Source organism: Thermobia domestica, chromosome 4 (assembly GCF_964235325.1).
Source record: "Thermobia domestica chromosome 4, izTheDome1.hap1.1, whole genome shotgun sequence".
Classification (NCBI taxonomy): Eukaryota; Metazoa; Arthropoda; class Insecta; order Zygentoma; family Lepismatidae; genus Thermobia; species Thermobia domestica.
The window spans coordinates 279,414,815-279,439,929 of record NC_137457.1 but is presented as its reverse complement, the minus strand read 5'-3'; the positions used below and the strand labels follow the sequence as shown (position 1 = coordinate 279,439,929).

General features: G+C 35.0%; 1 protein-coding gene across 1 annotated transcript in view; it reads right to left on the bottom strand.

Moving 5' to 3' along the window:
* Positions 1 to 378: 378 nt before the first annotated feature.
* LOC145684091 (uncharacterized) overlaps positions 379 to 25,115 on the bottom strand; it is a 38,348-nt gene continuing 13,611 nt past the window's right edge. The window contains exons 2-5 of the mRNA XM_081755976.1: positions 17,844 to 18,017; positions 14,013 to 14,148; positions 6,304 to 6,402; positions 379 to 628 (exon numbers count right to left, since the gene is read on the bottom strand). Coding sequence (XP_081612102.1) covers positions 6,306 to 6,402; positions 14,013 to 14,148; positions 17,844 to 18,017 — 407 coding nt within the window. The 3' untranslated portion in view covers positions 379 to 628; positions 6,304 to 6,305. The remainder of the gene's footprint in view (positions 629 to 6,303; positions 6,403 to 14,012; positions 14,149 to 17,843; positions 18,018 to 25,115) is intronic.

Below are 25,115 nucleotides of genomic sequence, written 5' to 3'. Positions count from 1 at the left end.
TTTTTAAAGTGCGTAGAACTACCATTCCTTTTATTTATTTGCTCTAAACGGAAGAAACCGTTTTACAGGTAAAATAAAAACGTATTACGTCGCAGAAAAGCATAACACTTACGGGAGAAACGTAATATCTGGCAACCTACCCAATACGGATCATGTGAAGAGGAAGATTTCATACGATTTTTCCATAATCCCATGTCAGTTGTTATTATCTTAAGCATAGCATCCTGTTACACCAAATACTGAGAAGTTAACCTATAACATATATTTTCGTGGAATAGAATTGTGCATATCACAAATATATCGTATGACCTTCGTATGGTTTACTCTATTCCAGATTGTGATTTGCCAAGAGACAGGAAGTAAACACAAAGTGCAATATCTGGTTCAAATGAAATATCCGTCGCTTTTATTGAAGCGACAGACTCATAAAAAGAAAAAATGTTTTATTATTATTATTATTGCGTTTACAAGCCAGCTACTAAAAGCAAATAACATTGGAGATTACTTTTTGTCCCATTATAAAGTAAAGAATACAGTTACTATATGCTTTGTGCAGTATGTCTTGTGAACCATTATTTATAAAACTGATTTCATGTGTCTTGTATTTGAAACCATTCATCGAGGAAACCTGTAAAACAAGAAATACAACATTAAGAGATATTTGAAAATAATAATTATACAGCTAATACTGCTCTAGGTATTTAGAAATTATTTAATTCTTCTCACAACACAAATCCAGACGCGCACCTAGAAATTTGTGTGTGTTGGGTTAAAACTAAATTAAGATCAGGTGTGCACACAGAAAATTGTGTTATGGTTCCAAAGTAGCTCAAAGATTTTTTTGTTAGGTGCACATTTAGATCAGTGTTTTCAATTTGGGGGGAAAGTCGATAAATCCAGGGGATTCGACTTCCGGGATAGCGACAAAAAATAATTTTTCCGATTAGCGACTTTTTTGCTGATTTTTGAATGACAATTTGGCGACTTAGATACAAATCTAGCGACTTTCGTGCTGCGAAAGTAGTCCTGTAGACAAGTACTATTAGCACGAATAGTTCAGATATATGTTTATTTCCCTTTTGCCTATTTGAATCAGCGCAATTGTTGAGAAGCTGGCAAAGTACGTAGCATTTATCTCCTTATTCCCGCCTTGATTGCTGGTATCCCTTGCCCTCTAACAGGAACCAACTCCAATCTTCAATGTTTTTAATTTTGTTCATTTTTCTAAACTAATTTTTGATTTCGTTGAAGTGAAATTGACCATAAGTAAAAAAAAAAAAAAAAAAAACATTGTAATAAAAGTGAAATTATTATTGGTTATATATGATTAATTTACGTTTTTGCGTATACGCTTTCCTAGCACAAATATATTATGTCATGAATTAATCACATATCAGTTATATATGATCACGCACTTGATGAGAGAGAACGAGAGAAAGAAAGACGGAATTTCAGGAATATTCTTTTTAGCGACTTTTCACCCAAAATTGGAGTCATTTCATCTCCCATTTAACTACTTTTTGTATCAACTTGTTGGCAACTCTGATTTAGATTTTTTTCGGGAAGGGGAATCAAAATTTTGGAGCGGGTAGACCCCAGGCTCTGCAGAAATTATCGGATAATGATAGGAAATAGCGGAAGGAACTTTTTACATGACTTGTGTGAACGGAAATGTGTAATAATGATGAACTTGACTTGAATGCAGTTCTCTTTATCGACGAATGCCACGTATATCTGTATGGAATAAGCAGAACTTTAGATTTTACGGACAGCAAGCGACTACTTAACACTTTGAAATTCCACTGAACTCCCCGAAGATTAGAGTATGGTGTAGCATTCGGCAAACTTTATCATAGAATTCTATTTTTTTAGAAACGATGAACACAATAGTGAATTTTCAAACGATATTTTGAAATTCTTGAAAATTACGCCATACTGCTGGGATTGATCAAGGTTTCTGGTCCCCCTAGGTATAAGGCGCCATCTCCCCAACATACACCTACGCACTTCTCATAAAACGCCAGTACAACTCATGTTTAAAATATATACATAATCTGCTTGAGAACAGAAAGGAAGCAAATACGATGTGCATACAATGACAACAATGAAATCGGTGCCTTATTGCCACCAAAACTGCACACCGCTTTTAAAAAATAAAGTGCAAGTTCAACAATAGATTAGTGCTTTATTTTAAAATTATACAATAAGCCTATCAAGTGATTGTTGTAAACAAGGACCAATTTCTCGATAACTGACTTTTTAAATATATTTTTTCTTGGGTGCCTCTTCAGTGCTGGCGCTCTAGGCACGTGCTTACTGTGCCTGTGCGTTAATCTGCCACTGACCAGATTAAACATTGGAAAATTTGTGGTTCCGACAAGACGGAGCCGCAGTTCGTACGGCTGGCATATCCATGGCTTTATCGCATCATCATTTCTCTGGTTTTCCAATTTCGCACAAGGGATGGTATAACTTTTGGCCACATCAAGGTCGCTTGATCTTACATTCCTCAATTTTAATTTGTGTGGTTTTCTAAGAGAGAAAATAGTGAAGGCGAATTGAAGAGTTCGCTACCGATGCCTTCAATGAAGTTGCCATCGAGACTATCATCAGCAATGCTGCCCTCAAGATGTGTTTGCAGAGCCGTGGTGACCATTTTGAGAATGTTTTTTCGTAAATGCAGACAGATTGTATATTTGTATACTGCATATTTGTTAAAGTGTGTACCTATATACTTTTCATGAATTCTTACCTTTGGTTTATGATATTAAAAACTCTCCAGAAGATTTGTGTAGAGTTTTTCACGTACACTGAATTATGGAAACCAATACATGAATATTTTATTTTTCAATTAAAATTATAGTTGATATTAAAATATTAAAGAAACGATTATTATTTGTTGTTAAGGTCATGTTTCTTGTACATTGTATTATGCTTGATTGTAATTAAAAAAAAAAACTATGGCAGTAACTTGTTGCAATTTTACTGAAAAACTGTTAGTAAAATGCTTAAAGAAAGTATGACAGATATTTGAATTCATTAGCATACTAATAGTTTTCACACAAGTTCTTTTCAATCAAATTTATTAATTTTCAAATTTAATTTTATTCATGCAAAATAATATTCTCAGATATCATATAATTACATCTTCAATGCCTTAAACTGACTGGCAGACAACTGTCCATTATTGTGGGGTCTACGAGCTCCATCGTCTGGTCAGGTTTAGGTCACGGGCGCCATATGAAATACAAACCACATACAAGAAACAATCATAGAAGCCACTGATCATAGGCGCCAAAGGTAACTGAAGCCATATTTATCAGAGAAATTCGCTAATATAAAGCACATTCACATTTGGTAATAGCAACCATATGTTGTGCCAGCGGTGTTTCTTCCAGACATGTTTTTTTGGGGGGAGACAATGCCCCCTCCCCGGTTCTCTGATAGTGCCCCGCGGAGGAGACAAAAATAATACGTCGATAATATAATAATAAATAGAATAGTACCAGCAGAGTCCCTCCGAACTGCTAAGTATGCCCCCGGAACATTTTTTCTAAAAGAAATACTGCGGTTACGACTAAACGTAAGTGTGGCTTGTATGACCGATTAATCTCATAGAATGTGCTGTAAAGACAACTAACTGATCTATGATGTGTGTTTTGTGTGACCAGTAATAATATAATGTGTGTTCAGTGGATTCTGTTATCGTTTTTATGATGTGGTGTGTAAGTCAAGTGGCACCTGTGACCTGCTTCCATCTGGCCTACGACTATGCATAAATGAACCCTGTAATATCATTGACCTAGTAGACTACTGCACAATGTGCCGTACACAGTAAAAAAAAATGATTAATTCAACATAACGTTTCTGCTGTGTTAAATTTTGGCACATGCCTCGTGCTACTTCAATTCCATTCCACTCTGAATTGTTAAAATGGCAGTGGCGAAATCAACAGCCGGACATTGTAACTGGTAGCATGGGATCATTTTAGTAACAAACCACTGGTGTTGTTTTGTGCACAGCTGCGAGCTGCTAAGCAACTACATTTACAAAAAAAAAAAAAAATGTCTTATTGAACGGAGTGCATTAGCAGAGATACAGATGGTGATCAGAAAAATGGAAACACCTGAACGAAATTGCAACTTACCAGATTAATATGGTGTCGGGCCACCTTTCGTTTTCAGAACAGCCTTGATGCGACGTGGGATGGAGGCATAGAGGTCGTGAATGGTAGCAAGTGGAATTTTACACCATTCCTCGTGCAGGGCATTGGCCAGTTCTGTAAGAGAGGATGGAGGTGGAAATCGTCGCCGGAGTCGTGTTTCCAAGACGGACCACAGATGTTCAATTATGTTGAGATCTGGGGATTAAGCGGGCCAGGGGAGGTGTTGAACTTCATATCGATGTTCCTCAAACCACGCTGCAACAACGCCAGCTGTGTGAATGGGTGCATTATCATCCTGGAAGATGGCGTCATTGTCCGGGAACAACATCCGGACCATAGGATGCAAGTGGTCTCCCAAAATTGCGACATAATCGTTGGCAGTGATTCGTCCGCTAAGTGTGACCACAGGACCCAATGAAAACCATGATATGGCGGTCCACAGCATCACCGAGCCGCCGCCATTTTTCACAGTTGGGCGGAGACACTGCAGATCATAAGCTTCTTTGGGCGTTCTCCACACATAAACACGACCCGTGGTTGGGAATAGGGTGAAGGATGACTCATCCGACCATATCACACGTTTCCAGTCCTCAACGGTCCAAGTTGCATAGTCGCGGCACCATTTGCAGCGTGCGAAAGCGTTATGGTTCCTGATGAGCGGTTTGTCCCGTGCAACACGACCCCGTAAGTTCATGTCATGTAATTCGTGGCGGACTGTGATTGTCGAAACAGGGTGGGGGAGGTGCTGATTGAGTTCCTCCGTCACTTGCTCCGCAGTGGCACGACGGTTCTGCGTGACAAGCGATTTAATACATGGCGTGATCTGTCACTCATGATTTTCTTCTGCCCACTGTTCCGCTCCCCCGATGTGGTCTTCCCGTGTGTTGTGTAGGCCGTCATCACCTTCGACACTGTCCCACGCAACACACCTAACACAGTAGCCACTGCCGTCACACTCACTCCACATAACCGCGCACCAACAATTTGCCCTCTTTGAAAATCTGAGAGGTCTCCCATTTTACACTACCTCCGTCTGCTGCAGCCACTGGACACTGCTGTTCCACTGCGCCTGACGTAGTATCAGACCGACCTAACATACCACCACCAGCGGTCCGTCGCTGCGGGCGCCACGACACCACTGCCAACCCATATATCTGACGTGTTGCCAACTACAGGTGTTTCCATTTTTCTGATCACCATCTGTAATAAAGTGGCATAAATTGTTTATGACTGGTTACGAGGAACGAAACAAAGTCGGCAAGGAAAACAAACATAGTGAACTTCAATGTTACGATTGGATAAACTCACTTGTGATTGAAAAGAAAGGATTGTCAAATGACCATAAACGCGGTGTCAAAATGTTTTTGGCTTAGCCCCATTATAAAGATTCTTTATGAGTTGAAATATACGTAGAATAAGAACAACAAAACAGATGGCAGCACTTCTGATAATGTAAATTAGGTCAGAAAATTCATACGCTCATAAAACTATTTTCGTGAAAGATTACAGTAATTGCAATAGATTACATTGTTAGCTATTCAGTATAAATGCCAAATATGTTGCGTATAGCTTTGTCGATAGTTCAAAATAAAAACTAATATAAACTCTTATATCAGTTACTTAGATATCTATGATATCTTTGAAAGGCAATGCCCACACACACACACACAAAAAAAAAAAGCGTATAGATGTATTTGTCAGACAAACAAGATTTTTAAAATGCTGTGATACCTTTACTAAGCCAACGTTCTCAGCAAATAAAAGGTTTGGCTAATTGTTGACGAATAGTACGGCTACTAATATTAGTATTCAATGATCTGCGTTAATCATGCGAGCTGGTATGTTACTCACAACACGGTATATATTGAAAGATTACCGTGGAGGTGTTCCAATTTCTACGTTCCTTCGTTCATTCACGAAGTTCTTTAGTGCTGCAGCGGTGTTATTTTCACACTGCTAACATCAACTCAGTGACAAACCAGTAACACGGGGCGTATGTTAACTTCAACACCGGTGTTAAAATGACACGCTAAAATGGTAATCATGCTAAGACTACTGGCTTGTGTTAAAAAGTTGAGTTGTATTAACATCATCATCTTTTTACTGTGTATGAAAGACAAATACTGTACATAACTTACCTTTAATGTTTCCATAGACTTTCCCATGAACTGAGGAAAGTAGGAGCAGCAAGAAATTTTTCAGCTGCTCCGTTGTAAGATGGAGTAACAACAGCGGATCTTAAAATAAAAATAAAAAAAAAGTTAATGTTGGAAACATTACAACATAACAAAACAAGTAAAAGTAAAAATATAGTTCAAAAGTGCATTTTACCTTAGAACACGAGAAACTGCGGAGTAGCGGTGCATATAAGCGGGAAAGAAGTCACATATACGTAATCAAAATAACATATTTCAGCAATGTGCGCACAAGGGATTCCCTACAGGGTATAATTCTCAAACATGCTTCCAACAGAACTCTCAGACATGCTCTGATTTAAAGATGGATCGAAAGTAGGATCTGGTATACGGAATTTCTCAACGGAATCTCGAAAGTGTTAGGGACCACTAGTTTCCATGGCTTCTCATGTTCAGATTAATGTGTGCTGAAATGTATCGTTTCACGCCATATTTCACGTTTTTATTATACGCATAAACATGAAAAAATACGTTGCAGCACAACGTTATTCCGAACACGAGGAAGCATGGGACTGGCAGTCACTAACACGTTCTGACTTCTCGCCAACGCATTACGTGTTCACTAGTAAAAAGGGTTACCTTTTGTTTGCTCTGAATCCACTTTTAACTTAGAGTATATCTGAGAATTGTGTTGGGAGCATGTCTGGAAATTATGTCTTGTAGGGAATACTTTGCTCATACATATATTGCTGAAATATGTGTTTTTGGATGGTATTTGCGTGATTTCCTTTATGCACAAGGATTCTCCACAGTTTCACATGCTTATTGTTATTATTATTATTTTGATATGAGGAATCATTTGTTAAAGTTTGTCGACATAGTTCACTAATACCCTATATATACAGTATATACTGCCGAAATATGTATTTAATTAATTTAAATGAAAAGTCTAAATACGAAATTACATGTTTCTAAACTTAAGGGGTTCCGAGATATGAACATCTTAATATAATAATTGCAATCCCCACCCCCTTTTCCTTCACAGCTCTCTTCTTTCCTTTAAAAAAAAAAAAAATGAACCACATATTCAATTATTTTAACTGAAAGGTGCAAATACTGAATTTGATATATCTAAACTTAAGGAATAGCAAGATATGGACATCTGTAACAAATTAAAGTGAATAAAAGTAAATCAACGTATACAGATTTTTCCAGAAATCACAAGACGAATCCTTGTTCTGCAGTGATATTTAGTGAAAATCGTCGTATGATTGACGAAGCTAAATTATCACGAATAAGCATAAAGATGTCAAATAGGACACATGTTTAATAATACTTAGCTTTAGTGTTAAGAGGAAAAAGTAGTAAAGAATCTTTAATTAAAGTTTATTTTTACACAATTTTAGTATTTTGTTCAACATGGAATTGTTGTCTGGGGTACATCTAGTGAACTGAATATTTAAAATTCGAAAAGATGTTTACGCAGAACCAAAGGTATTTTTAAGAGACGATCATGTAAACCACTCTTACCACCGGATTTGGTAAGTAATAATATTTACTTACCAAATCGTACATAGCTAACGGAGATAACCAAATCCGGAAAAATCCTGTTATTCACGGTTACTATTGTTTATTCTAGGCAATACATAAATATCATTATAAATTACGTTAGATAAGCTTTACAACAGAAGTTTTTTGATATTCAAGGAAATTCAACTATTTAACCAATAGTTAACATAAACCGAAATCTAACGATAAAATGTCAATTTTTAAGAGAGAGAGTTTAAAAAATCTTATTAAGTTCTACAGTATTCGTGAGCTTTTGAATGATAAAGTGTTTGATTGAATTTGTGCAGAACCATATATTAATGTATAAATTAAATTTATTACATTGTACTAGATGAAATACATCTTCTTTGTTGTAATATAAGAAAATGTGTATATATAGAAGCACCAGGTAAGTAGTAACAATGGAGGATCTAGACCGTAAAAACTGGGAGAGGAAGCAGTCAGAACCCAGACTATGATAGATATATCGAGAGTTTGCTACAAACTTTAAAAATAAATATATAATAGCTCAAATTATTTTTGTCACTCAAAAAACTGGAGTAGCCTACGCTCCCCGGTCCTGGGCTAGATCGCCACTGACTAGTGAGTGGGAATTCATTATCTCATTTGAAATGACATAGTTCTGTAATTTTTTTAAAAAAATATTCTCAAAATTATTGTTTTATATTATTCTTTACATGAAAAACCAAGAATACAACTGCAGTGACATCTAGCGTGAGTGAGTGACTAACGAAGATGACAGAGAAACCGACATTGGGTTCTGAAGGAAATTTGGGGGAACAGTTCTTAATACAAGATTGATACGATCCTCCAATTCTTCTAAATTACATGGTTTGATTCGGTAGACTTTGTCCTTGATTCAACTCAACAGAATAAACGATCACATGGCATGAGGTCAGGATTTCTGGCAAGCCATTCATGTGGTACACCTCTCCTCAATCAATGTTCCGGGAAATGTAGTCCATTTCTTCCTCCATTTGCTACAGACCTGGTTGCCGTTAATTTTGTATGATAATTTCTGATCGTGCCAGAATGAAGTGTAGCATCAGGTCCATGAACACTTCGCTTCCATGAACAAGGACGACCGATTTCTACACTTTGACACGAGAAGCTATTGTACTGTACCACAATCCTGAAATGTTAGTTTCAACAGAAAACAACTATGAAGTACTGCCTTACCCCCATATACATTTAATATAGCACCGTAGACAGTTTTATTTTCTTTGTACTGAAAAAATAATTTGAAAGAACAAAAATTGTGTCATGCTAATGAGGAATGCAATTTCATGGTTGTAGATGCTACTAAGTTTACAAACTCTTTTAACCCAGCTTACATAGATTTACCGAAATTTCTGGATTAATGTAAAAATAAGTGAAAAAAGAAAGAAAGGAAAGGAAAGAATGAATCAATGATTCAATTATTATAATTGAATGGAGGCGTCAGCAGCGAGGCTATATGTCCTTGTCACGAGGAAGGAAGGAAGAGGAAAAAGAAAGATCACTCCGTCAGGAGATCGTGTTGTAAAAGAAAAATTAAATCTCCATCTCCATTGATTTTGCTGGGCGAGGCTGAAAAACTTGTCAATCACTCTTCGTTTATATAGCTAGATCACGGTTTGTAATTTTTCCATCTCTCTCTTCTGCTAATTCTGTTTTGTCTATATCAAAGCTTGAAATTACTCTTTCGAGTGCACTTTAAATGAAAACATACACATGCCTATTGTTATCATTAATTCTTATCTCTGTTTGTGTCTGCTATAAAAGTGCGTGACATTTTTAAAATGTCAAAGATGAATTTTGACTTTCCTAGTATTGAGGCTGCTCGTTATAATTGTGAATGTCTGTTCTTTTATCTTCTTCTTTTATTTAAATTTACTTCATAATAATTTCTGTCAGGATAGATAAATCTTTCACATTTATGTTGTAAACAACAATCACCAACAAATTCAACCTCTTCATAATTACTAAACATATTATATATGTAATGCAAAGATAAGCTTAAAATCCATCTGTTGCTGCCATCTGTGAGCGCAATCATAGAAGACTGATGTGACTCAACGGCCGATAGATGTCTCCAACAGCGGATTACTAGTAAAATACATTGCGGCTTTTTTAAGGTCTTTATAAATCCACGATGCCTTGCTAAGCATCACTCCATACTTTTTTTTTTTTTTTTTTTTTTTTAAGCTTCGTTGAATTTTAGCACGTATATTTTACCTATACATATCATTGAAAAGCACTAGTACAAATGTTTAAATTTTTGTATGAATAATTTCTTCATTGTTTCCTTTCTCCCTTTCACACGTTCCTCGTATTATCTCATCTCATCTCTTAGGGTTATTCTATCCTAACTATGTATATGGGTACTTCCGATTGACGTGGAAAGTTGAAATTTGCCATGATTGTAGCTTTCCGGAACTAACTCGCAGGAAAATTACCAAAACCGAATATTTTTAATTTTTAGAAGGTCAAAAGGGTGGATGAGGAAATTTCTCATGTTATTTAAATGGACGTTGTTTTAGACATATAAGGCCATGTTTTAGATAATTAGAATTGGAATAAAAACTTGAAATTCAGTATGCTTGTACGTTTTCGTTACCGTTACCTAAGTAAATCACTAAACATAACAATTTCCTACTTTAGAGTGGTTTTATGAGAAACTGAAAAATCTTCCCGATATAATTTATATAGGACACCTTTTACACCCCAAAATTATTGAACACTTCTTGTGAGGTTACAATGGTTACATTTGACATGATTGTAGCTTTTCAAGACTAATCGATAGGAAAATTGCCAAAAGTGAATATTTTTAATTTTTAGGGGTATAAAAGGGGATGAAGAAATTCCCCATGTTATTATATGGACATTTTCTTTTACCCATAATCTTAGGTGATCTACGGTTTTAGGTACTTGAAATTGAAATTAAAACTTGAAATTCGGTATGCTTGTACGTTTTCGTTAGCGTTACCTATGTAGATCACCAAAAATAAAAATTTCCAACTTTAGAGTGGTTTTATAGCGAACTGAAAAAATCCTTACCATGTTATTTATATGGGACTTCTACATCTCAAACTGTTTAGGTACTTCCGGCAAGATTAGAATGATGAAATTTGGCAAGAAATTTGGCAAGAGTGTACCCTTCCAGAACTAACCCAGAGGAAAATCGCCAAAAGTGATTATTTTTAGTTTTTAAAGAATTTAAAGGGAATGAAGAAATTCCCATGTTATTTAAATGGGCGCTTTCTTGGGATACAAAATTTTATCTTTTTGATAGTTGAAATAGGAAAAGAAACTTGAAATTCAGTAGAATTGTAGATTTAAGAGGTGCGAGGCCGTAGGCCAACGCCGAGGTCTGGGGATAAAGCCCTCAGCTGGCCAAATTCAGGAAATGTTAAGAATAAATGCACGAAATTCACTGTTGATGGAAACGCTGATACATAAAAGATGCGAGGCCATAGGCTGAGCAAACGCGTGGGTATGAGGGCGGAGCCCCCAGCTAGCCAAATGCTAGTCATATTCTAATACCAAAATGGGTACACAATTTCATCTGGCTAACTCGGTATAGATGTAAATACTAACTTTCGACATAAAAATAATAAATTTTATTTTCCACTTTCAAATTTGAGTTTATAAATGGAAAATAAAATAACAACAGCATTTAGATAGCATCATGTTGACCTCGCCTATTCATAGGTTTCAGTAGATCTTATCGTTTTCTGATCAATCCTTTCTTCTTTAAATACAAGTATATATATATATATATATATATATATATATATATATATATATATATATATATATATATATATATATATATATATATATATATATATATATATTCACATGTGAAAAGCCTGAAATTGAATTTGACAATATATTTGAGCTGAGAAAATACAGTCTAATCACTAGAGTAGTAATAGAGTATGGTCTTACATGAAACACAATGTTAGTTGCGTACGAACACATAGGCTCTACCGACGATTTTGCATCTGGATTTCTTATCCATGTTACGATTCACGTACTTTTATAACTTCCTCTTTTTGTTAAAATTATAGTGTTGTTCATGGACTTGATAAGCCAATAACTTCGTTACTTCTGGAATTAAGTTACGTCTTCGCTTCCGCAAGATATAGCTACGGCATGTGTATGTTCCACATCTGTTTTCATGCCATACGATTTGTTATTTTCCTTATCTTGATATATTTATTCTTTAAAGTTCATTCTTTCGGAAATTTAAACCATCATCAAAATTCTTTCGTTCATTATTTTGTTTATAGCATTCATAATACGAGTCACGAGTTACCTAGGTCGCGACGTTTGTCCGGGTTACCCAGGTTTGGGTTTGGATTCTTGGACCCCCACAGACTCGATGAACAGGAGGCAGCCGAACTATCAACTCCTACAGAATTACTGCAGAATTTTGTAGTGGATCAATAATGCTCACTTTACTCGAGTTCGAAAATTCACGAGTTTGTTGTCAGTGTGACATTTCTCAATCAAGGTAACTTGTTTTCACTATTTCAAATATAATTTCACGTTTATTCGACTTCCCATGTTGAAAATAATGCAATGGTACAAAATATACAAAAATATTTACATATATATACTTCACTCTCATTAGTTTATACTTCAATAGAACTTGTAGTTATCTTTCAGTGCAATGGTTTGACACATACATGAAAAGAGAAATAACATTTTGCATATAGGAGGAAGAGAGAGAGAGAGAGAAAATTTGTGTTTGTTAGCATTGTATTAGCAGCCTTATACATATTTTCTATGTGTGTGACGATGTTTCATCGTCTCTAGGTCAGACTGGGTTTCAAATCTGACTATTTTCGGGTTGTGCCAAAGCAAAACATAATAAATTCCTTAGGTGGAGCATTTCTTTGAAACTTGCCTAAAACAAATAATGCTTGAAAAACGTCTAATGGAGGGATCGTAAATTACATATTTCCGGCATCATTCGTTTCCGGTAGATTCCAAAGAAATGTACAGCCATATAAAACGTATAAATGTTATGTTATGTTTATGTTTTGCGTAATTCTGTAACCATATTATAATGAAAGAACGAGTTGTAATTTTTTTCTAAATTTCCGAAATAAGAAGCCCTAATTCTTTACGGGTGGTTATCAGTCTTTCTTCAAAGGCGCAAAAACATATACATCTCAAAATCCATCCAATCCCATGATTGAGAATTGAATGATTTGTTTGAGAAATTAGACGCAAATAAGGCTTATAAGCCAAACCCATTCTCTCCGTTCAGACGTTGTGTCTATATACTCATCAATGGAATGATCAAATATATGTTAATATGCCACACCCGTCTCTAAAGAATCCCATCAGGGTTAGATTCAGTCTTTCTTCGTAGACGGAAAAATAACGGCCTAAAAGTCATTCAAGCTTATAATATAATATAATATAATATTGAATGACTTATTAGAGACATTAACGTAAATAAAGATTATAAACCACACCCGTCCTCTCCGTCCAGATATTGTGTTTATATACCATAACCGTTCTTAACGGAACGATCGGCTGAATGTTTATGTGCCACGTCATCTCTAAAAACTTAAAATTAAATAAATCAAAAATAGGTAATATATGGTTAACGCATTTTATTGCATGAATATAAATGTGAAAAGTGCCGGTGTATGCTCTCCATACCTAGCACCAACATTATCCGAATAGAAAATGCAAAACAGGATCTTCCCACCTTCGTTGTTACAGGAGTGACGAAATTATAGTACATGGCTCATCCATTGAAAATAGAAAAAAATTACAGAGACATGTGTAGGCAAATGTACGTTATACTCAAAATCTATTTCAGATACCTTACAGACTAATCTTGACAATTTCATATCCAAAAGTGTTGCAAATGATACTGTGCAAGTTTGCGAACATTATGTACTAATTGTGATTACTAGTGAATATTTTCTGATTGAGCTTTCATGCCGAAATTTACATACTCCTTTGGATTTTAATATCTAAAAAGCCAATAGAATAAGCTAATACGAAACCTATTTCTGTAAAATTAATAATAGATGAAATCGATAGTTCTCAGAATACATCTCGGTAAGCTGAGGTGTCACAACGCAAGGTTTGAGAATTTTTGACGTGCAAGGAGGATTTGCCTAGTAACTTACAGCTGTTGTACTCCAGAGACCGTGAAGTCTTTTGCGTCGGTGACTCTCTTGAAGTTATGTACTGAATATCTGTTGTAGAGACCCCATATGCTGTTCATCATTTTGCTGTTGTATTTGGCTGGAGGATTCTCAAGAACTGAAACAATACAAACAAAGATAATATGAACAAATAATGAATTTGGAAAAATTGGAGAAATAAAAGAATCAATTTTAAAACTAGACGCAAGATGTGTGAAGTCCTGGCTAAAAATGAGTGCGCGAGCACCAATAGCAATTTATCACATCAAGCAATAGAGACGTAGTGTTTCTGACCAATTAATGGAGGCGTACGTTGTTACTGGCCAGTTGATAGAGGGTACGGTATTTCTGATCAGCTAATGGAGACGTGCAGCGTTTTCGACCAGTTAATGGAGGCGTGCGGCTGAACAATGGGACAAGTGCCACCAAGTAAACCGTACATGAAAAGCATTTTAATACTTCAACTCATGTTCGTTCAACTAGTAGTGCCGATGATGGCTATATTCCGTTTCAGAAACCTGTAAGATACATTCTGATTGATGATTTAAGTTAAGACAAACCTAAAGAATGTAATTCCGAAAGTTGCCGGAGGAAATCACTGGTCATGTTTTTTTTTTTTTAAAAGCCCCATTATAAAAGCGATTGATTCAAATGCTGAAAAGGTCAAGGAAACATTTATTACTATATAAAAAAGTTGTTTCTGTAAGATATCAAGTTAAAAATAGCATGAACATTATAAAACGCATATTTATTCAGAAACAAAAAGAGAAAATAACCAATTAACATTGTGATAATTAAAAAAAAATAAAACATAAATTTTCGAACTTATGTAGTTAAGTTTGGACAGTTGTTATGAATATATTTGCATAGAGATATACAATTTACATAAACTTTTGCAACTGCTGGGCATTATGCTGCATTATATTTACAAGGAGTATTTAAAAATATGGCAAAAGAAGTTTCTTCACTTGCGTCGGATGCGGATTGCCATCTCGAAATTCATAGTCAAATTGTATAAAGTTCAGGGGCTGATACATCGGTTGTGACGCACTTTTCCATAATATGTTTCGTGTGCAGCTCTTAAACAATGTAAATATAATCCATCAAAAGTTCAAATAATTCTAGATTAATTTAAATTGAATCCAATGTTTTGTGTAATTAGCTTGTAACACAGTTATTTGCTGTAATTCTTAGTTTGGCAAACTAATAGTGTCGACTTCTTTAATATTATTATAATTCATTTGAGTTTCAGAGATTTCCACAAGTAAAAAACATCCTCAACAAATACATCTGATACACCGTGTAGACGTTGTTTTTAATTCCTAAATCGGCTTTTATCGTGTCGCAATCAGTCACAGCATGTAATCCAATTCTCCAAGTGATTAGCTGCTAAATGCCAAGTTAAAAATCTTTTTCATTCTTATCTTTCAAACTAAATATTTCGGCAGCCAATGTACATCAGTCTGTTCCAAAAGCGAATGCCAATCACGAAAATACCAGTGCCCGCACTCTTTATAATAATTTCTTCAATTCCTCCATGAACGACATGAAAAATATTACTGAACATTCACAATCTACCTTTAAATGAATTGACATCAATTCTGTCACTTCAGACCTTCGTATCCATCGAAGATAACAGCTCTGTTTCAGCATTAATTTGTACGGAAGTAACAGCATATAGGCAAAGAAATTGAGCAATTTGCAGTTTATTATGAGGGTATGTGCAGTCCGACGGGACTTTTGTATTGAAATTCGACGAATTTAACAGAAACGTCATCGCATCTATCAAAGACGATGTCAATTCTTTTGACGAAACGGTGACACGAAATATTTTGGATATATGTGAAAATGCAAAAAGTATTATATTTCTTACGCTGGATTTTATGCATGAGTGAATCAAGAATAAACATTTTTGAATTTTCAGATTTCATTATTTCCTGAAAAGTGCTGTTTCCCCATGAATGTACTTTTTTGAATATCTATTGATAATCATGACTTTATACATTTTCTGTAGAACTATGTGTGGCTGCAGAGATAAGTAAGGAAACCGATTATTTTATGTAGTGAGAATTTTCTATCAAATTCAAGTTGTGATGCCAACATAAAAAAATTGTTGTATCTGGATATATATATATATATATATATATATATATTTTACTTTTTTATCAGTACTTGTAGCTTATATTTTTATATGGGACTTGTGAATGAAATTATAAAATGATTTTCTTTGAATTGGGTCGAAACTTTTTTCTTTCTTTCTTTCTTTCTTTCTTTCTTTCTTTCTTTCTTTCTTTCTTTCTTTCTTTTTCTTTCTTTTTCTTTCTTTCTTTTTCTTTTCTTTTTTTTACAATTCAAACCGTTCTCTTTCGTACTTTCCTACCATTGTTTCTCCTGTTTCTTTTATAGTCAGCCAATATTTTACAGCAATTTCATTTGCAAGAGCTTTGTGTGTAAATAAAGCGAAGACCGATATCTTCATCGATGCTAAATATGTTGCAACATGTAAATGATAAAATCAAAGCTTTAAATATTTTGTTGGTCCATCTCTATTTTTGCTTTTACTCCGCTCACTAAGAAATGAAAACCCTTCTTCATCAAAATCTATAATTACTTCTTATAAATGTAATACTAATTACAAACAAAACCGTCCTGCAGTTATGAAACAGCTGATGCAAACTGTATATCTCAATGAAAATACCATATATTCGTAACAACTGTCAAAATTTACCCACATACATTTCAAGTCTTTTTGATTTCCCAAGTTTTGCCACTTTTAGTATTTTTTCTTTTTCTCCTTCACAGCTGTTTGTACTTATTCATTGCACTACTACATTTCTTTATGAATGAGGCCTCTTCCTTCTGTTTTGCCCAATTTTTTTCCTGTTGCTTTCTGATTGTTAATGATACTTTGGTCCAGTCCTTTTCCCCTTCCATCTGTTCTTCCTTCATTTGTGGTACTTGCGATGTAATCAATTCCTTGCAAATCATTTCAGCGTTTGTACCATCGAGTTTACATCACTCTGTTCGTACAGGAACCTTTTGTTTTGTCCTTTCTACTTTTTCCTTGATATACTTAGATACTAGATACCAGATACCAGAAGGCGGTGTTATTCCGTTGGACTCTCACCTGGTACTACTTTGCAGTCCTTTGAGTCCCACACTTTCTTTCTCTTCCATAAAATGTAATCAATCTGAAATCTTGAAGTGCCACTCTTATATGTAATAACATGTTCTTTCTTCTTATAGAATGTATTCAGAACCAAGACCTCCGCCACTTGTAGTATGTTCCCACCTTCCTCATTTCTGTCTTCCCATCCATATCCTCCATGTATTCTTTCATATCCTGATTTTAATCGCTTTACATGCCCATTTAGGTCTCCTGCTAATATGGAGCTTCTTCTCTGCAATGTATTTAACTTTTAAAATTTATTTTTTTTATTAAACTATAAAACACTGTGCAAATATGAAGCATACTCTGTATATTGACCAATGGGTCATATTGAGCTGAACCAACTTACATGCTTGAGGATAAATTCTCGTTTCACAATTATCTAGAAAAACTAATCTTTATGACGTTACAAATGTATGTTCTACGTTGCCACTGCCGTTAATAGTTTCTATTCTGCTGGAATAGATTTATTTATTTATTTATTTATTGTATATGAAAATATACTTTGTTCTGAAGCAGATTCGTATCTTTTGTTACTTGATTTATTGTAACAGTGACACTCATCCAGATAGTAACACACGCAATCCTTAGAGCTACACACATTACAACTTACTACTTGTAAATAATGGAGAATTTATACTAACTTGGTTTCGTGGTTTTCATAAATTGTGTATAGTTTTTATTTGGTGACTCCGACGTATCTTCTTGCTTGTAGCTCATCTTCATTTTATACTCCCACGAACTCTCTTTGCTCATATTGTTATGGATTTTGCGAGCTGCGTGGGCTCCATAAGGTACAGACGCCATCTTTCGACAGTCTGAAAGCATTAACAAGAAAATGAGTTAATTGTTGGATGCTTTTATTTATTTTCATACCTTACACAGAGTAGGATTTTGATACTTTAAAAATAAATAATAAATTTGTAAATTTTACGTCCTCCCACGGATACGACCAGTGGCGTATTTGGGGGGCTTCCGGTCTTAAGCCCCCCCGAAATCTTACTTACTATAGTAAAGTATATGAAATATCTTGCAGAATTTTCACATTTTCAGGCAAAGTCCCCTCCCGAAAGTTAGCAAATCCACCCGAAACAAAATCGTAAATACGCCACTGGATAGGACCTTAATAAGTGAATGGCAATAAAAGAATTGGTGGAATGATTATATGGGAGGTAACTAGGAAATCAACGGATACGATGTTCACCCCAAACGCACATGGTTGGGATCGATCCAGGGATCTATAACACCAGGAATGAGTACTCTACCACTGGGCGACCGTCGCCCACCCTATCGGTTCTTCGACTATTGATAATTTGAATCGATCTTCTGATTAACCCAAGAAAAAGAAATAGTTTCTTGAAAACTAAATTCAAAATTACTTTTTTTTTTTTTTAACTTTTGCCGGAATGCTCAAATACTTTTAGGATTTATATCCAATAGCAGTTCCAAATTAAGTTTTTATTATCAAGTATGAATTTTAACTTAAGTTGCCATGCTGCAAGAATCTTGTAGCTGTCATTTAAAAAAAATCTTGCAACCCGATCTTTCTATTTACTCTTTATACGTTACAACTTTTTGAAAGCAAGAAAGATATCACCACCCATGCAGCACTGTACATGGCAACTACAGGACAAATAGTGAACCTCCTCATTAAAAACGTGTATTTTGGTGCAGTCCCACTTCCCGTCCAAGAGAATCTGTCGTTTCGGAAGCGTCGAAACTTGTTTTTTCTTTCGGAGGAGGACGATAGCAGGTAGCAAACAAGACGACCCAGAAAGTTGCACATAGTTTCACTACTTGCAAGATGAAAAAATGTTGCATGTCTCTTTCAAGACTATGTTTACATGGAGAAATATTGTAGGGTTGCAATATATTTTTTTTAATGACAGCTACCGTACAAGATTCGAGCACCATGGCAACCTAGCTTTTGGACTTTTCTTGTTTCTTAACGAATGGGGAAATATTCTTCTCCCCCCTAAAAATAAGATCTCTTCTCTTTTACTTAAATTTGATATGCCCTCTCTTTAAGGTAGACGTTTCCTTATTCAACAAACATATTTGTACAAGACAGTAAACTCAGTGACAGATAATTGTAATTTGCTTCAATATATTAATTTCAATATACCAAAACGACCATTGCGTAAGAATTTAGTATTTAACATAACAAGATCACATATTACAATTCACCAGGAGTCATTCATAATTAGAGCTTGTAAGAATTTCAATCAGCTGGTTTCATCAGATTTGGATCTTGGCTTCTGTTATCCTATCTCTGTATATTTACGTACACTCAAAAATATTATTGTGAAAAGACATTATGTACGGAATAATTAAATAATTAAGAATTGTTATCTCTATGAATGTTGAACCCATGCTGGAGACTTTTTAATTTTTTTTTAATTTTTAATTTTTCGTATTTTTCATTTTTTCATATTGTACATTTTTTCATATTTTTATTTTCTTTTAAATTTATACTATTAATATTTTAATTTGTTTTTATTATTTAACTTGTATTTTTTCCTTGTTTACATGTATTTTTTATTTCTTTCAATATATAGATATATATGTATTTCATATAAAATTATGTGTGTACACATATGTTCCTCTGTAAATGGAGTTTGGCTCTGTAGAGGACTATTATACATAAATAAATAAATAAATAAAATAAACTACGTCTACTGCTAAACCTACATTATGCATTCAGCCATTTCTTTTTATTCTCTCTCTTCCAGGGTCGGATCCAGGACGGACTTCTGAGGGGGGGGGGTGTAATACTGCCACTTAGAGCTACTTCTAAGAGCTCCAAACTCTGTTCTATTTATATATAAAATAAGAAAGTTTCCTCTTTTGGGGGGCAATCGCCCTCCTTGGATCCGCCACTGTTCTCTTCTAACTTTAAAGAAACTCACGATCATATGATCATTTGGAAAAATCTGAGTAGACCCTACTCCTTTTTATAGGAAATTTTCAGTTAAAGTAAAGCCACGATTATCCGCGAGTGCCGAAAAAAACTGCTGTAGTCTCGCTCAGTTATTGTTTCCTGTTTTTTTTTTATTATTTTTGTTACAGTACAATAGTTTTTTTTTTGTTTACTGTTCTTTATTTTAGTGATTTCGATGTATAGCAAAGGTTTCTGCTGTACTGTACTATACATATTTTAAAACTTATATTATGTTTTTTGTACAATAAAACATAGTTTTTATGGTGAAATACTTTTTTTTTCGCGTATGCACCTTATTTTTAGTCTTTCTTTTCGGGTTATTCGCGATTTTCACTATCCCCGGTGCCCTTGCCACCCAATTCCGCGGATAATAAGGACTTTACTGTATTTCAAATTGGCCCAGTTTATTTTCTTTCTAAAATTAACCAAAAGCCGAATAAAGGTGCCTTTTTCTATGAGGCATGGAAAGGGGTAATTAAAACAATCTTGTGATAAAATATCATTCATTATTAATTTTGTCTAGGATCGATACTTAAATTGACCGGCCTACTAGGCGAAAAGCGGTCACTACAGCTAGCCTTTAATAAATTAGAACTGGAAACAGATGATAAAAAGAGAGAAAACAAATAAAAGAACGTTCAATACGTACGTAATTCATTATTTTCTTTTCACGCCTCTCTTTCTTTTTTCAAATATAGGAAATGTACGCCTGTACTTACTATTCGTGCCATTCCCGCCCCCTACAATACGTTATTGAAGATCTCTCGCTTTGAAGAGACTTATGAAACATTCATGACTCTGAGAGAGAGAGAGAGAGAAAATGTTGTAGTCAAGAGCTTAAATATGGACGGAATTCCTAATCACTTTTGACTTTTTCAATGGAATTGATCTACAAGAAAATCCACTCTGATTTTACCACACGTTTTCTCAATAAAATGGTTTCCTCAGGAAAATATTAATTTTACTTATCTTTCTTTGTATTTTAATGAAAGGATCAATTTTGAAATGTACACAGTATTCGTAAAATGTAACCTTGATTTCAACTTATCACAGCACAGTAATTTCAGTCAGTTTAGTCAATTCACTTAGGAAAATGTTTTAGAAAATAGCCAACACTCTGACAAATTTTAGACCTAGCAATGCTATATTTTATGATGCCCACATACGTAATACATGCATTATGAATTTAGCATCTGTTCAGAAAAAAAAAAACAGCAAAGTGTAACTAACTATGATAGAAACATTTTTAATATCTGAATTTTAAGCAAGATGGACCCTATAGCGATTCGCGTGGATATGAAACATCACGTCTACATCTCTATCACAGATGACTTGTCCTATAACAATTATGATTTAAAAAACACCTTGTAATATAGGCCAATAGTTGTAAATACTTGCTTTGCACTTTTGTGAATCCTTTGATTTGATATCGATCAAATTCAAACTAAATACTAAACACGATATCTTTTGATTCTAAGTGAACTAGGGTGCAAAAATAATTTTAAAAAAAAATAATAAAAAGCATGCGATCATAAATTACGATAATAATGAAAAAAAGAGAGAAAAAGTACGTTTTGCATTTAGTTAAGGTCCTCTCAAATGCAGATTTGTAACAAGAGAATTGTGAAGTTGGCGATGCTTCAAATAATTTCAGGGCACACTGATTTTTTTTTTTTTTTTTTTTAATTTTAAATCTCATTACTCATAAGGCATGAGCGTCTTTGTTCTTGTAGGCGTAATAAGAAGAGGATCTAGGAAAGGCCAGGGCCCCTAAAATACCGTTGCGTTTCACTCCTTTCTTCTTGTTTATTTTAATCACAGTAAATAATACCGAGCTATGTAATTACCAGCGCGACCGTCCCTCCGCAATTCCACTTTGTTTTCTGTTACCTCTTGCCCCCAAATGGAGAACGATCGAACCTTCAATGTCCTATGTTTAGCAAATTAGCTGTGGAAACGTGAATTCTAATAAAGTTTATGTTTTTATTTCTTTCTTTTTGGACATCGTCTTTATGAGTTTTTAAATAATCGTATAACATAAGAACTGTATAGTGTGTTACCGATGCATTGTGAGTCCAAAATACGAGCGAAGTAGAGAAAACAGTGCCATTCAAAGTCAGAAAAAGTAAGGATCTTCAAATTGATCTACTACCCCCATATATAGAGTGAACGTAATGCTACCGAGTTATGTGAGCCCTGAACATGTTCGACAAAATTAAGGATCTTGCCAATCTTGAGTTGCGGAGTGTGATGTAAGTTTTTGATACCCACTCATTTCGGAAGCTGAAAGCACTGTCTGCAAAGCACTTTCCCACAGCTGGTGAGCTTACATTGGACACTACAGCTGGTGATACTTTGCATACATTGGTAACAATAGAGCATAATGACGGTATAGAAAAGCTAGTATTAAAAAAATACACTATGATGATTGTTTGAATATGTATAGTGAATATGTTAAAATGTAAGTTTTTTTAGTATGACGCCCACGATTGGGCCCTTTAGGCCAAAGAAGTGGATAATGAAAGTGAGTCAGGGACGTACATAGGGGATGGATTCTGGGTGTTCGGACCTCCCGAAATCCCGAATTTTCTGCAAATTTAGTAAAACTTTAGGGAGGAGTTTTTACAAGTTTTAATATAATTTATCCTCATATTAAATTTGGACCCACTCGAAAGCTTTTGGACCTCTCCCGAATTCTGCGTACGTGTGCTTGAAGTAAATGATTGTAAAAGTAATTATCACGTAGTCTCGCACCGGGAATCTCGAACCTAGGACTAATTAAAATCTGAGGTAAGATGTATGTAGTTGCTGTACAACAGACCTTTTCCACACAGCAGTTATCGGTACTTGTTCACACTAAAACGGTCCCTTTTTTCCTGGATGGACCTCGCATATATCTTATCACTATATTTTCCTCCCTGAAATGTTAGTATCGCAGACTCAGTATTACGAAAGTACAAAGATTGTTATGAAAGATGTTCTTTTTAAAAAGTTAATAATCTTGTAATTTCTATAGAGGAATGTGCAGTTCTTGTTGACCTCAACATTTTATTTCAGAGGAAAAATCATTGTGTTGTTGTCATTACCGAAAATTATTTCATCATCTTGTTATTTAAGAGAAAGAGAGAGAGAGAGAGAGAGAGAGAGACAGGATGTCTAGGTCAAAGTCAATGCTTGAGTACAAAAGTTGACTTTCTTTTTCTCCTTATCTCAAAGCATGCGATTTAACAAATGCCAAATTAAAAATCAAAATTCAGTCAAACTAATAGTCATTGATTATAAGGTTATCATACGTCCCGTTTTAACTGGGACAGTCTCAGTTTGAAAGCCTTTTCCTAATTTATCGTTGGTTTACTAATTTGTCTCGGTTTTCAGTCGTGTCAATGTTTTCACTCTTTTCTGTGTATGTATGTATGTATGTATGTGTGTGCGTCCTATTCTCATTGCGACATTCTAAAATATTGTTTTTGTTACTTCATGTTTTAATATTAACAGCTATAGGTCTATATGTAATTTTAATTATAGTACGTTTGAATATTGGGAAGTCAGTGCGCCATGTTATGTCATATAGTTCACATACAAGGCCATTCCTGCAATAAATTAATTCACATACGTATTTAGGACCTCGATATAAGAAAAATGTTTGGTCAGAAATGTCTAATTACGGAGATAGTGCCAATTTAAGATAATCAGTGGAATTGGTCGGAGGACAGCTACACTGAATAAAACAACCTGCGAACTTCACATACGTGCTCAGTACATCAATACAAGCAAAAAGTTTAATTGCGATTTTGGTGGGAAACACTTATTTACGGAAATGTGTCCAATTTAAAGTAATTATCTACGACCAATTCTACTAATTACCATAAATTGCTCCCACCTCCGCAGCTAGGTATCTCCCACCAAAGTTGGAGATAAATGTTTTTCTCCTATTGATGTCCTGAAACTGTATGGGAAGTTGACGCTACCCTATAACCAATTCTACTAATTGCCTGCATCTCCGTAATAACTACTGATACTGTAGAATGGATAATAGACAGGCTATAAGTGTAGAATGAATGATGGATAGGATTATGACTGCAAAATGAACAATAGACAGGATTATTTTTGTGGAATGAACAATAGACAAGATTATCACTGTAGAATGAACAATAAACAGAATCAGTGTTTCTTCCAGACATGTTTTTTTGGGGGGGCACTGCTCCCCGGCCAACTGGAGATACCGACGGCTCATTCGCAACATGTACATGGGGCAACGAGTCAAGATGTGCTTGAATGAAGGAGAAACCAATAGTGTGGAGATTGGAAGAGGAGTCAGACAAGGATGTAGTATGTCGCTCCAATTATTCAACTATAAATGCGGTTAATGAAGGAAGCATTAACGGGAATTGGAGATTTCAAGATTGGAGGGCAGATCATTAACAGGATCAGGTGCGCAATGATACGGTTATTATAGCTAGAACCGAAGAAGGATTACAGAAGATGACTGACAAAGTAGTTGACATTGGGAAACAATGTGAAATGGAAATCAATATCGAAAAATCGAAAATAATGAGAATATCACGTGGAAATTCGCCCTTACGAGTCAGAGTAGAACAAAGAATACTTGAAGAGGTCGACCATTTCAAATATCTGGAAAGTATTTTGACAAAAGACGCGTACTGCACCAGAGAGATCAGGTTGAGAATTGCCATAGCCAAAGATGCATTTAACAAGAAAAGGTCACTCTTAACTAGCAGCCTTAATATTGGACTAAGGGAGAAATTGGTCAAGTACTGTATATGGAGCATTGGACTTTATGATTCAGAGACTTGGACATTACGGAAGTTATAGAGAAGAAATATTTAGAGAGCTTCTAAATGTGGTGTGGAAGAAGATGGGGAAGATAAAATGGACAGAAAGAGTAACAAACGAAGACGTTTTAAAACGAATAGGAAGGAAGAGGACGCTTCTTGCCACCATCCTTCGTAGAAAG